Source organism: Equus quagga, chromosome 4 (genome assembly GCF_021613505.1).
Source record: "Equus quagga isolate Etosha38 chromosome 4, UCLA_HA_Equagga_1.0, whole genome shotgun sequence".
NCBI classification, from domain to species: domain Eukaryota; kingdom Metazoa; phylum Chordata; class Mammalia; order Perissodactyla; family Equidae; genus Equus; species Equus quagga.
Window position 1 is genome coordinate 51,926,590 of NC_060270.1, and position 15,585 is coordinate 51,942,174.

The following is a 15,585-nucleotide window of genomic DNA, read 5'->3' on the forward strand; positions in this document are numbered from 1 at the left end:
CAGCTGCTTAAAAAATGTGAACAACAAATGTCCTTTTGAAGCAAAACCACCAGATTCACTGAGAATAATTAGGCCTGAATTTTCAGAGATGACTGCAGTTGGTACAGCCACAGACATAGAGGCAACCATTGTTCTCATATTCTCATGTACAAATTGGGCAATTGAGCATGCAAATTGCAAATTGAAAACTAGACATCAATTGACAGTGTCTGTGTAAATGGGTACCATCCTCCGTGCTCGTTTCTGTACTTTGTTGATTTTATTAAGACCACGGCAAGTATGTTGGCAAGCAATTGGCATCTGTTTTATTTCTTAAAATCTTAAGATCCAAGGATTTTAAGTGATTATTTATTTGAAATATCTAGCAGTGAATCTTACTTACTCAATTTTTTTGGCTACAATTGGGGAAAGTCAGGGATCACAAATAATATATTTGAAGGTTGTCTATGATGCTTAAACATGTAGTTCTCTAAATTGGGCAAATAAGATAATAATATTGGCTTCCACAGTTATGTAAGCAGGGTAGCTCAGTAAGGATCCAGTTTAGATTCAGTCTACAGAAATATTAGATTGTGCGTGTTTCAGAAAGATCAGAGATAGAAAAGGCTTGCTGAGCCCTTATAATATTTGAATACTAGTGCTTTCCCCAAATCATGTCATGATGGTATATAAAGAGTTTTTGTTTAAAAAATAACTTATGACATACTTTAAAAATGGGCTTATATATATTTCCACAATTTATTTTCTTTTTATGAATTTTCTCTTAATTTAATTAAAAGGTCTATACATGTTTTCATGATAATCTCCTATTAATTTTATATTATTCTTTAAAAAAATGTTTTGTTCAAGATGCACCAAAACGTTATGGCTTTCTAATATTTTTGTTAGTAACTTAAAATTTCTTTGAATAAGAGAATGCATACCTGACAAATAATATCTATTTCATTAATACAGTTTTCTGCTGGAAAAGTGAAATTAAAATTACTGAAGGAGCAGCTTCAAGGTAAACAGTTTACTACTATATTATTAGACTCTAAAGATGTAATCTTTCTTTTACGTAAGAAATTTAAGTGCTAGAATTGTTCAGGCAGCATAAAGATTCTAAATCGCCAAATGATGACACTTTATGTTTGATATTCAAAACACATTTGATTTATGTTTTTTTGGGGGGGAGGGGCCTTATTTTATGTTAGAAAATGTCAACTTAGAATACGATTATAGTAATAGAGTTTTTCCAAAGTGAGGACTTTCATAGCACTGTTTCTTAAAGTTTATCAACGCAGTCTTTTAACCAGGAAGAGAATTTATCAGTATAAATGTATAAAGTGAAATTTCACTCTAGGAGATTAAAAGGATATTGAAAAATTACTTTACATTTTAATAAATTTTTTGACAATAGCAAAAACAAAAAATCAATTTTGAATTTATAATAATTTAAGATTTTTTAAGAGGATGAACATTTAATTTTAATGGTTGAGATAATTTGGCAGAACAAGTTCTAGAAATATATATAACATTTATTATGGAAGCTGTTCTGTGTGGGCTTCAGTTTGATCCAGAGACGGGACAGAATGCCCTGTGGGTGGATGTGTGTGGTCCTGTGGTCATGGGGCAGGAGGGGGACCATGGCTCCCCAGTCTACTGTGAACATTAGATTTGAGTACATGCCTTCTTATTGGACAACTGATATTTAAATGTTGTTTGAGAGTTTCGAAATGTGCATAATTTCATTGTTATCAATCAGAAAGCTGAACATCGTATTTTAATGTGATTGGTTTGACGTTTTTTGTTGTTTCAGAGCCGGTGAAACAACCACTTAATTGTAAAATGGCAAATTCTCCTGAAAGTGAAAAACCCAAGATAAAAGGGAAGGTTTGTGGACAGTGCGAGAACAAAGCTGCTCTGCTAGTACGTATACTGTAATAAGATACTGGAATAGAACTTGCGCGTGGTCTCACACTCCTCCCCAGCTTGACCTGCTGTGGTAGCCGTATACTTTCCCTTCCTTACTGTTAGGAAAGGTGCAGTGTGCATGCTGCCAGGTAAGGCCAACACCTACATGATGCCCTGAAGTCATCCTCTCATTCCTGTGTAAGGGCATCACATGACTCTTATTCTCTCTCCCTTGGATCATGCACATCAGCACACAAACCTGCTGCAGCATTTCCCAAACCAAAACTACAACAAAAATTCTTCTTTGACCCCCACATCTCCCTCTGTAGCCCTTTTAGTAAAATTTCTGGAGTTTTTTACATTTGCCGTCATCATATTCTCTCCTCCCGTTCTCTCTCTTCTTTTATTAAGCTATAATTTATGTACTGTGAAATGGACAGATCTTAGTTGTACAATTAGATGCCTTTTGACAAATGTATACCCCTCCATCAAGATAACAGAATACCCCTGGCAGTTCCTTGTGCCTTTTCCAATTAATCCCCACTACAAAGCCCACCGCTGCTCTGAGTTTTAGCACCATACATTTAGTGGTGCCTATTCTTGAACTTTATGTAGATGAAATGGTATGGTATACATTTTCCTGTGTAATATATATATCTTCCTTTGCTCCACATGGAGATTCATCCATGTTGTTACATTTATCAGGAGTTTGTTCATGAGTATTGCTGAGTCGTATTCCATTGTACAGATATGCCAACATCGGTTTATTTATTGACATGGTGAATGACGCTTGAATTGTTTCAGGGTTTTTCTACTATTATGTTTAAGGGTTCTGTGGACATTTATCAACAAGGTCTTTTTGTTTTTCCCTCAAGTGGTATTTATTTATTTTCCTTCAAAAGTTATGAAGTGAAATTGAAAAAAAGTGCAAAAAATAGTACTTTTTGACAGCTCTCTAACTTTTCGTTGCTGTTAATTTCATGAACTTTCTAAACAGTTATAGTAAAATATACCATAATTTAAAAGCTACCATCTTAGCGATTTTAAGAGTACAGTTCTGTGGCATTAAGTACATTCCATTGTTGTGCTACCATCACCACTGTCCAACCTCAGAACTCTTTTCACCTTGCAGAAATGAAACTCTGTACTTGTTAAAAAAAGAACTCCCCATTCCCCTCTCCCCTCGGCCCTTGACAATCACCATTCTATTTTCTTTCTTTTTTTCTGAGGAAAATTACCCCTGAGCTAACATCTGCCACCAAGACTCCTTTTTTTTTTTTTTGCTGAGGAAGACTGGCCCTGAGCGAACGTCCATGCCCATCTTCCTCTACTTTATATGTGGGATGCCTACCACAGCATGGCTTGACAAGCAGTGCCATGTCTGCACCTGGGATCCAAACTGGTGAACCCCGGGCCACCAAAGTGGAATGTGTGCACTTAATTGCTGAGCCACCGGGCTGGCCCCCACCATTCTATTTTCTGTCTCTATGTATGAATTTGACCCTTCTGGGTACATCGCCTAAGTGGAACCATACAGTATTTCTCCTTCTGTCCCCAGCTTATTTCACCTATCATAATGTCTTCAGTGTTCATCCATCTTGTAGCATATGTCAGAATTCCCTTCCTTTTTAAGGCTGAATAATATTCTATTGTATGTATTTTCCACATTTTCTTTATCCATTCATCCACCAAGGGACACATGGCTTGTTTTCACCCTTTAGCTTTTGTGAATAATGGCACTCTGAACATGAGTGTACAAATCCCTGTCCAGGTTCCTGCTTTCGGTTCTTCTGAGTATGTATCCAGAAAGGGAATTCCTAAATTCTCATTCTCTCTTGAACCCTCACCATTGAGTATTAGGTCTCCACTACTGTCCAGCAACAGTTCCTATCAAGGTCTCTAGTGACTCCCACTAGAGTACGTAGTGTAAGAGACATAGAGTAAGTATGGTGGCCAATTCTCCATTCTTATCTTAATCTATCCATAATGTTTGATACAGTATCCCTCCCCTCTGCGATGACTCTTCCCTTGACTTCCTCTGGCACACCATTCTCTCTTGGTTTCATTTTCCTTTGCTAGCTTCTCAGTCTTTTTTTTTTATTGATTTTCTGTTTTCTTGACCCCTTAACATTGGAGTGCCACAGGCTCGGGCCTTAGGCTTCTTCTCTAGTCTATCCGTGCTTACTCTTTAGGTAATTTCATCCACTTTTTGGTTTTAAAGACCATCTCTACATTGATGGTTCCCAAATTTGCATCTCTAACTCATACCTCTCCCCTGAACTTTCGACTCAAACTACTTCATCCTTACCTCTACTTGAGTGTCTAACAGAAATCAAAATTGAACCCTTAATATCTCTCCAGCAAATTTTCTCCTCCCACAGTCTCCTTATCGTATCAATAAAAGTCAACTCAAATGTTACCTACCCTGATAGTCCTTTATAAAATAACAATAGCTGAATTGCACTCTGTAGTTTGGTGAAGCTGCTAAATTCATCTGCATAGCATTTATCATCCTTTGTTATATATTTGACTCTTTTCCACCCACCGACAATATAAACTTCATGAGAGTAAGGATTTAGTTTTGTTCACTGCTGTGTGCCCACCACCTAGAATTATGCCTGCAATTTAGTAGCCACTCAAAAATATTTGTCGAATGAATCATTTCTTTAAAACTTTTCTGTAATATAGACATTAGATATATCTTCCTTTCACTTAGTATTGAAGGTACTCCAATATCATTTGCAATTTAAAATATTACACACACGTAGGAAGAAGTTTTCCCCCAAAGAATTGAATGATTATAACTAATATTTGTAGATTACTATAACTAAAATTTGTTATAGTTTCAGAGAATTTGGCCATAATCACTTTTGATTTAAAACTGTGTTACTAGCCTTATTTCATGGCAGTTTTAACTGGGCTCAAAGGGGTAGAATGCTGTCAATTTAATAAAGAGCTAATAACAATATTAAATGTAAAACCCTGGTTCTTGGTATAATGTTCTATTACATCATACTATTTTCTTATATGATTTGATTTAGTGGTGGACAATAATTTAAGGACTCAAATTGTATTTATTCAGAAATGTTTAAAAAATATAGAGAAATGCTAATATTCATGGAGTTGGAAGTATGAAAACTAAAAGGCGCTTACTGGCTGAATTAAGTTGTTGGGGTCCACTGTGGATGATCATGTAGGATCTATGAGTCAGTATTTCTTGTGAATCCTAGCCTATGTTGAGCACTGTTTAAAGGCCGTGGAATTTGAACACTATGGTATATGGAGATAAGATCTGACCGAGAAATAAAGGATCTGTTTTTTCAGAGAGAAGGAAAAGCAAGAAAAGAACATCCCAGACGAGACAAATGTCATGTGCCTTGGCTGGAAAGCAGATGAGAGTGACGATGTGTGCAGGAATTATAAAACTGATTTACCTGAAAACTATCATATATAGAAGCCAAGATTTAGGCCCTACATGTTCTTAAAGAATTTTGCTAAGTTTTAAGAAAGGATGTTCTTTGAATTGAAATGGAAATAATGTCTCATGATACTTGTTAAAGCACAACAATAAGTTATTTAAAAGTCCAGGCGCGGCAGATCTAATGAAGTAGACAGTGGTAGTGTTAAACTCTGAGCTTTCTTGTGCTCTTAGCTTCCCTCATCCTCAATGGTAATGCTGACTCGATAATTAGAGTCAACCTTTCTATATCTTATCATAGGGAAAACTGTGTATGGGGAGTAGGGGTTAAGAGCTTGTGTTTGAGGGATTTGAATCTCAACTTTCCTTGTTATTAGCTATGTGACCTTTAGCAAATGACTTAATTCCTTTGTATTTCTGTTTTCTCATTTGTAAAATGAGATAATAGAAATAACAGTAGTCTATACCTCAAAGTTATTGAGGAGAATGGTTAGTGTGTGTGAAGTATTTAACATTGTGCCCGGCACATTAAGAGGAGACAAAAAATTATATGTATTGTATTGTTGGCACATTTTCTCATGTCCTAATGCACTCACATGTATTGAGGGTAAAAATAAAACCCCAAACTTCCAAATTTCTTATTTTTTAAAAAGAAATTCCAGTAGCTTTAGGCTAGTCTTACATGGTAAAAGTGAAATGGATAGTTAAAAATTATATATTAATTTGGCAAATGTGGAAATTTAATTAAACTAGGTGGATTCTGAAAGCTTAGTGTATGTATTTGCTAAAACTGCACTTGGGTATTCCACCATCAAAGAAGCACGTGTGGTGGAATGGAGTCCTTATCTAGTAGTTTGTAGTATGTTCCTGCCAGTTTTACAAACTGCCTAAAAATATTTTCCAGTTGGTGGTCATTTCAACCCCATTTAAATCCATATATGCTTGTCTAACAAAATATATAAGCTTATTCTGCATCTCCACCTTTGATCTTCCAGTCAACAACATCCATTTGGCTATTTTCATTAAAAGTCTGTTGTTAACAAATACTTGGCTTAGAATTATACACTGAAACTGGTTTTTAGCCCTCTATATTACATTGTAAAAACAATGCCAAATATTTATGAGAAATTCATTAAAATGTTAGCAGATATGTAAAATAAAAATTAAGCAGAATACATTTTGTAATCTACAGCAATACAATAATACTACCATATATGTATGTGACATTATAGCTTTTCAATTGATTTTGCACTTGAAAAATTATGGATTTAGATGATGTTATCACCATCATTTCTCTAAGAGACTGTAGCTCTTGAAACAAGGGTTGGTAGGTAGGACTAGTTCCCATAGTAGGGATGGTGTTTATTTTTTTTCTGCTTAAGTAAAAAATCCGGTGCCTTTTAGCTAATCATATTTGAAAAAACACATTCAGATTTTGACAAATACCAGACCATGTAGTCATTTGAAATGTTGGATTTTTAAATTGCAGATTTTATCAAGGTTTTTCAATAAACGATCACGGCTGCAATTAATGGTCAATGATTGATTTAATGATTTGTAATGTGGGTCATGGGTAAGAGCTTGAGCTTTCGGCCGGACTGTGGGGATGCAATCCTGGCTCTATTACCTGTCCAACTGGACAAATTTCCAATCATCATGTTCTTTTGTTACCTCATCTTCGCGATGGAGATGCTGTTGCAAGGATTAAATAAGATGGCACATGTAAAACCCTTAGAACAGTGAGAGTAAGCCCTCACTACAAGTTGTGAATGTTGTTGTTATTATTTGATTCTAGCCTTCCTTTTTAGTTTCATTTTAGTTATATAAAATTTCGCACTCTTTTAACCTTTTTTTAGTGTTGTACTAATCATTTTATATTTAATAAACCTGGCTAAATTATTGTCATCATGGGGGCTTGTAACAATTTTTAAAAAATTATTGGGCTTCAAAGTCTCCTATTGAGTTTTGAATAAGAGTTTAGTTTCCTTTTCTACATCCTATGCATCCTAGTGTCTTGTTACTCAATGTGTGGTCTGCACACCAGCAGCTGCCTGGGCGTCACCTGGGACATTGTTAGAATGCAGGATCTCAGGTGGCAGTCCAGACTTCCTGAACCAGAGTCTGCACTGTAACAAAGTTCTAGGTGATTCATATGCACAGTGCAGTTTGAGAAGCATCACTGTATTGCACATTTCAGTCACCATTGACCAGTACAAGCAGAAGAGCTTGGTCGACCCTTCCCCAGTCTGTGGCAACTGCTTTATGCTTATTATTCCCTGATATGAGGAGAGAGGAAGGAGGGGGAGAATGGTCGTGGGCTCCCCAAGGGGAGAGGAAATGGAAGAGGTGTCAAGGGAATGTGAGCTCCTTGACTCAGACTTTCTGACAGCATCTCTCCAAGTCCTCACAATGATTTATGCTACTGGTCGTTCTCAATCGAGGCCAAACTCAAGAAAATGAGGGATCTTAGCCGTTTCCACTACTATTGTCATATTGTAAAGAGTGCTGAAGTGGCTGTACGACTGCACGATAGTAATTTCACTTACAGTGAAAATTCCATTTTCTCTTTACTTTCAGTGTTGCTTGGTACCATCATAGATAAAGGTATATCACATTATTCAATTTGTCCCTAAATTTTTTAAAATTTACATTTTAACACCATAGAGAATTTGGAAGGTAAATATAAACTTGCCCATAATCATTTCACCAGTCATAAACATTGCTGACATTTTGATGCATTTCCGTCATGTTGTTTTTTTTTTTTTTTTTTTACTTTCTTTCCTTAGGAATCTTCTAAGAACAATTTTAAAACCATGTTTTAAGAATCATCATTGAAGAAATCCCATTCAAGGAATTGTATGGGTACTTTTAGAGGCAAATAGTATACGTATAATTTTTATAGTTGTACCATGTAAATCCATAAAGAATGGTAAAAGAATTCGTAAAAATATAGTTGTGACCCAGAGATAACGCTGTTGAGTTTTTACTAGGTCAAGAAGTTTGACCTGAGGCTGCTGATTCTTATATGACTTATTCAGAAATTATACACACATACATACGTCTAACACATATATCTAAAACCTACATTGTTGCTATTATATGTATTTTGATACAAGAGTAATTAGTTTACAAGTTTTTCTCAGAGTTAAATCTTAACTGGGACAAGTTTCCTCGGGCTTCTCAATTCTGATGACATCTAGGTGTGTAATTAAAGAAATAAAGATGAGAACAATGAAATATTTACACAAATATGTTCTCAAAGCCATATTCTAAGATTGTATGATTTTTATTATCTTTCAAGGTATGCCTTGAATGTGGGGAAGATTATTGTTCAGGATGCTTCGCTAAAATTCACCAGAAGGGGGCACTGAAGCTCCACAGAACAACTCTTTTGCAGGTAATGTCTTCAAAATGCTTTACTTGCAGTGTATTTATAAAATGTTTCAACACAAAGACATTTAAAACATATTTAATTATCTAGAATTTAGGATGATTTATGTTAATTTCTAAAATTATATTATGTATAGACAGTCTTTACATATATCTTGAAATTATTTTACTGAACACTAATTTGGATTCTATTTTGCTATTTAAACTGTTTTAATATAGTTCCTGAAACACTTAGCTTGATTAGAGTTTTTAGATTATGCATCCTGTCTGTGAACTTTACATTTAAAAATTAGACAACAGTTTTTTCTATTGTTTTTTAAAATAAACACATGGCTTATTTTTATTTCTATCAAGTTTATAAATAGAAATCTCTTACATTTTCATGTTTATTTTAAAAAATTAGTCTTTTATTTGTCTTCTCTTGTTATTATTCAAATAAGCTTATCTCTCAGCTTTCTACTTTTCCTCCTACGTATCAGAAGATTTTATTTATCCTCATATAGTCATTGTTTTTCGAAATACCTAAACTCAAACTTGTCAGATGGCTTTGTTGTTCTAATGCTTAAGCAATAAATATGGCTAAATATGCATAAGACATTATACCAATAACATTTAATAATGCATTGATTTATCATAGATTTCATTCATTTTACAGTAATTTATTCAACAAATATTTATTGAATACTTTTCAGAAAGCCAGGTCTGTGCTAGGCAGTGACCTTACACAGATGAGTGTCACTAAAGTCCTGCTTTTAAGGACCTGAAGGTAAAAGTGAGAACCAAGGACCTGGTGTGATGGGTTAAAGACTTTAATATTATCTTGTAGGTAAAGAGAGGGAGAAGATCAAATCTGTATGTACAAAGATCACTGGTAGATTTTAATCTTAACATGTTGCTTCAAGATAAATATTGGTAGCTCTCAAGGATGCTGGTGACCAAAGTCATGATAACCACAAAACATAAAATAGACCTTCCTCATGTCAGTGTTTACCACTCAGTTACTTTCCACTGGCTACTTAATGTTTGGAGGGTCCGGGCAGAAATGATGGAGAGAAAACAAAAAACCACCACCTCTTACACCTCTCCCTCAGGATTGCACAATGGGACAGTCATAGAAATGAAAATGAATTTATAAAAAAGTGAGTGTGATTGTTAATATAGGAATAATATAAAATTTAAATAAAAGCAGTCCATTTTAAGGGTAAAATGTGTAATTACCCCACTGTGAGTTCATATTAGGAATTTTCCATTCCATGATTTATTCAGCACATTTTCTGATTATCACTGAATTTAGGCGCTGTGCTGGTTGGTGTGAGATACAAAGGAGAATGAGACGTGGCTCCTTCCCTCACCTCAGTATTTGACCTTCCAGATTTATCCAAGTCTGATTCTCTTCTCTCTTGCCTTCCCTTTGTTTGTTACTCTTTTTATATAATGTCATTTCATCTACCCACATTGCTAAGTAAGGATATACTTTGAAGGATATCATTTTTTCTACATAATTCAAGGAAATTTGTCTACTTATTCACTCAGCAAAAAATTTAAAAGTTTTTTTAAAGGAAACTATTTCAAAATGTATGACATACGCCCTCCCATCTTTGTAGAGTACGGTGAACACAGTCTCACTGTGTACTGATGACTCCTGCCCATTATTTTGACTCTTAGCTATTATAACAGTTAGTAAGACAAAGGTCTCAACCAGCTAATGTACTATGCTTAGCTACACGTTCCTCCTAAGAGATTTGCTCTTCTGCTTGGTATTTCATTTTTCTCCTATATCATGGCCTTACCTATTCTCTGTCATCACTTCTTGACTTTAATCAATTGTCCCTTTAGCCATCTGCCATTTTTGTCCTATTTCTGTCCTCTGTTTAACCCTTTAATTCTTTCCCCTTTGCTTTTGTTCTCCTTGTTTTCGTCGTTCTCCCTCCTTTCACCCTGTGCCCTGAAGTTCTGGTTGCTGCTGTGTCTTGGTCTGGTGACCGTTTGTCGGCTCTGTGTGGATCTCTCTTTCCGTTTCGCCATTATCACCCAGTCATTCAGTGTTTTCACAAATATTTTGTAGCTGTTACAGTCATGAAACATTTTTGTTGACTGTTGAACTCATATCTAATCTGAGAAGTTAGGGTAGACATTTGGTATTTGAATATTAAGCATTACTACATGAAAAGCTAGCATTCTAGGCTAATGGTTGCCATACTTTATATTCTTTAACCTATGCTGGCATTTCTGGTTATTATAAAGTATAGCCAAATTTGATGTTTGTAAACCATTTCAGCCTCATCTTATTGCCCATGTGTTCTTGCAAATTTCGCAGTCAAGAGGGACCATTTATTATTAGCATATCTTGTTTTACTTAAGAGAGAAATCCCTGAAAAATTGAAGGCAAACTACTACCATTTCCATATTGACTAAGATTATAATTTCAGAGGACCTTTCTTTTGATTTATGAATGATTTATACTTGGCAGTGATTCTAACACAAGTTTTTTTGCCTTCTCCAACCTCTGTTAAGCAGTTAATTATGTGCAAAAGAAAGTGTAAATGCATGAGGGGAGTTACTAAGAATGGAAATTCTACTACATTTAGAATAATTTTCGACACTGAGAGTTGCAACAAAAGTTTTTTTCAGTGGAGGAGCCTCACATTGATGAAAAATAACGTCTTAATATACTGGACATTCCTATTTCCTTTTAACAACATATGATCAAGCAGAAAAGATGAGGTTAATCAGAGAGAATAAACAATGGGAGGGGGGAAACAAGCAAAAGGTATTCTATTGTGAAGTCTGACACGCACAAAGGGAGGCCGGATTAAGTAAATCATTAACAGATTTTGATAAATATATTTTCTTAATTGGAAGGAGATTTTCTTAACTGGAAGGAGAGACCTTGGGAAGGGGGGAGGTTAGTAAAGAAAGAAGGGATAATTGAGGTAGGATTTCCCTGTTTTCTGGTATGAAGCATTTATCTGCAGCCTCTTTACTTTCTTATCTCCAGAGAAAGATGTGCCTATATAAATATGGATGCCAGTGGGAATATATATTTACTTGAACATACCTACAGGAAAATAATTGCCAGGCAGAACTGAGTTATCATCAGAATACGATTCATGCTTACTGACTTTATGGTAGACTTTTTCTTTTAGTTGACAATGACCAATATCAGCTTTGAGGCTCACACTATCATCATTCTGTTACTGGTCAGAATAAGACAGTATTTTTAGGTCATAGCTAGCCATTTTTGATAATATCATGGTTACTCACTTGGGTGATCTTAATGTGCTCCATTTTAAATGTTGCGCATACACATATGGTAGATCCTGTGCCACCCAGATACTCCTCTTTAGGACAGAGACACTCACTGCCTCAGCTACCTGGAGTGTCACCTGCAGATGGATCATAGTTGAGTCTCTCCCCAGGAATTGCGTTTGCTCAAAGGGACCTGTCACTTCCTAGATTATACTCCATCCCTGGAGGCAGCCCACTTTCTGGTCCAATTTCTGGCCTATGTGAGAGTACAAATTCCTAGCAGATCCCTTGCCTCATTTGGGGATGACTCTGATGGCCATTACAACTTCTCCCTTGGGACTGACAATTGCATTGAATCCAGCTTTCCTCTTTGCCCAATTCTCCTGCTTTCACTTGCCCACAGGGGTTCTTCTCAGGACACTCCCCAGTAAAAGTCATGCAGGCAAATTCAGAATTTGTTTCCTGAGGAACCTGACCCATGACAATATGTAATTCAGAGTGAAATTACAGATAATTGTTGGCCTAATTTTAGAGTCTGCTGCTATTTTTGAAGGGCAATATATAACACCTCTTTCTTCATTTTCCAAATTCTGAATCAAGTGAGAAATAGATATTAGAGTCAAAAAGTAGAAATCAAAATGTCAGTTTTATTATTGATAAATCAGAATTGGTGGTTGTGGCATGGGTGTTCAGACAAATTCAGCTTCCTGATTCTTTCTTGAGTTGAACTTTATTTGCTGTTCCCCCGGTCTCACACCCCCAAAAAAGTATAGACATTTCCCTTTGTCAGGGCAAGGCTGACCCAGTAAAATTCCTTAATGGATGTCTAGGCCAGAATCCATCCTTCTCTGGGCCGGCAGCTCTTAGAGTACCCAGAAGGGGAGGAGGTGCACATTCTCACTTTCTTCTCCCAAAGTCTCACCAATAAGATGGAAATACAAGGATGGGGAGTAAATGTTCCCTCAAAAAGGAATTATCACAATTCACATGATTTTAGAGTCCAGGTGATGTAAATATTCTTAAAAAAAGTATAAATTTGCTACTTATTAGTATTAGTTAATATTGCAGTTAAGGAAATAAAATATTTAAAATATTTATAGACAACTGAGTGTTGGCATGTTTTTCTCCTATTTCTTTAAGGGGAATACTGTTAATTTCCTGTGTTACAAGTCTGTGTTCATTGCCCTTCAATATGATTGTCATTTTGCACTTCTTCTGTCAAGGGGTTTTTAAAACCTTATTGTTATTGACTATTCTCTCTCTTATATTTTCTGATAAGTTTCAAATCCTGTGAGGAGAGGGGCTGTTTCTATCGTGTTCATTACTGTAGTTTCAGTACTTGACGTTGTGCCTGGCACATACAAATCAATTTTTGAATGAATGAAAATGTGAATGAATCCCTAATGATATGATCAAGCTGCTGAAATAATTTAAAACTATTTTAAGTAGCGAAGTTAATTTTTTTCTGAATTTTAAAACCAGAGATTGGGTAATAAGAAGAGCTTATGGTATGCTAATGTGTTATGTTGGTGAAATGTTAACAAAAGCTTTTTCTCTTCTGTATGAGAATTCGAACTTTAGTTAACTTTCTAGTTCTTTCCCTGGGAAACAGATAAAGGTAGGGATGTCAATTGTGTTCCTAGACAGCATACTTATGGAAGTATGACTCCTGATTGGCAATTGCGTCTAAACGAGAGAACCGTATATCCTTGGAGAAAGCCAGAGCTCCCTGAGTGTGGTAAGCTTTGTAGCTGGCACGTCTGCTGTGGGGCTCTGGAAGCCATGCAGGTGGGGACTGACTCTGGTGGAAAATAGGGCTTCTAAGCCAGGTATGTCCTTCATCTGTGTGAGCTGTTCTTCTGTGTGAACTGCTGCAAGACTCCCACCAAAAAAGAACAGTTCATGCTGTGCTGTTGGCAAACTGTTGTTCCTGTTCTTCTTCTGAGTAGACCAGTGCCAAGAGCGGTTTGATGACGGCCTCAAGAGTCTGCAAGTTTAGTTAGCCCAGACAGACTCTGGTGGGCATTCCAGTAAAATGTCTGATTAACCAGAATTTCAAAAAATAGAATAGTGGGATACTCAAAAGATAAATGAAGAACACTTGTACAGACATCATTGACAAGAGTTTTTAAAAAACAGCTTTTTTGAGATATAATTCACATGCCATACAATTTATCCATTTAAAGTGTACAAGTCAATGAATTTTAGAATATCCACAGATATGTGTAACTGTCAGTACAATTCATTGTAGAACATTTCCATCACTTCAAAAAGAAACACCAGACCCTTTTGCTACTACATCCATCCCTCTATACCCTCCCCCGCCAATCCCCTGGCAACCACTGATCTGCTTTCCATCTCTATAGATTAGCCTATTCTAGACACTTAATATAAATTGAATCATATAACATGTGGTCTTTTATGTCTGGCTTTTACTTAGTATAATGTTTTCAAGGTTCATCCATGTTGTGGCACGTATTAGTACTTCAGTTATTTTTATAGCTGAAGAACATTCCATTATATGGATATACCACATTTTTTATCCATTCATCATTTGATGGACATTTGGTTGTTTCTACCTTTTGACTATTTATAAACAATGCTGCTATGAACATTTTTGAACAGGTTTTTTGTGAACATATGTTTTTATGTCTCTTAGATATATCTCTAATAGTGGAATTGCTGGGTCATGTGATAATGCTATCTTTAATTGTCTGAGGAACTGCCAGATTGTTTTCCAAAGTGGCTACTCCATTTTATACTGCCATCAGCAGAGTATGAGAATTCTGATATTTCTGTGTCCTGCCCAACTTTTCTAGCATTCTAGTGGGCATGTGTTATCTCATTGTGGTTTTGATTTGCATTTCCCTGATTACTCATGATATTGAACATCTTTTCATGTACTTATTGGCCATTTGTATGTCTTCCTTGGAGAAATATTGACAAGAATTTTTGAGAAGACCTAGATATGGGACAGTTTAATAGCCTGTACTTCAGTGAAACCACATCTGTGAGGATGACTTTTTAGATACCAGTACCAAAAAATGCTAGGGCAATGGAAAAGATGACGTTTGAAAGGGGTACGGAAAAGGGAGAGTAGGGCTTTTGTTACCATCAGTGAAGAGCTGGAGAACATAAGTGTTTTGGGGAGTATATTATACAGGCAAGAGACAGATAAATGGACACAGTGGAGAGGGTAGATGCAGTGCAAGGGTTTATTGCAGAGATGGCCCGAATCCCTCTCAAAGGGAAAGGAGAGTGTTTCTGTAATATATTTATGTTAAAGGGATCTTTAAGATAAAACTCATTTATACAAGTTCGGAAACTTGCAGGATTGTTGTGAGGATCAGATTAAATAACAACAAATATAAAAGAATTCTGCTCATTATAGGTGCTCCATTCATTAGGTTTTACTAGTCAGGATATAGCATTTGTAGAAATTCAACACAATTCCTACACATCTAAATTTAGAACCTAGAAAACAAAATATATTAATGATAACAAGTCTAAATAATTGATGAAATTGTTACTTTAGTTTTAGGGCTGTTTTCAGAAGTATTATAGTAATATACACTTTGGAAATCTTTTGTGACAAAAACAGTAAATTTTTAGGGAAATACAGGCTTCCTCTTTGT

At 35.7% G+C, this 15,585-nt stretch overlaps 1 protein-coding gene across 12 annotated transcripts in view; it reads left to right on the top strand.

Annotated features, from left to right (window-relative positions):
• ZBBX (zinc finger B-box domain containing) overlaps positions 1–15,585 on the top strand; it is a 108,838-nt gene that overhangs the window by 18,402 nt on the left and 74,851 nt on the right. For all 12 annotated transcript variants that reach the window (XM_046657793.1, XM_046657796.1, XM_046657799.1 and 9 more), the window contains 3 exons: positions 955–1,003; positions 1,799–1,908; positions 8,613–8,708. In XM_046657793.1, the coding sequence (XP_046513749.1) occupies positions 955–1,003; positions 1,799–1,908; positions 8,613–8,708 (255 nt within the window). The remainder of the gene's footprint in view (positions 1–954; positions 1,004–1,798; positions 1,909–8,612; positions 8,709–15,585) is intronic.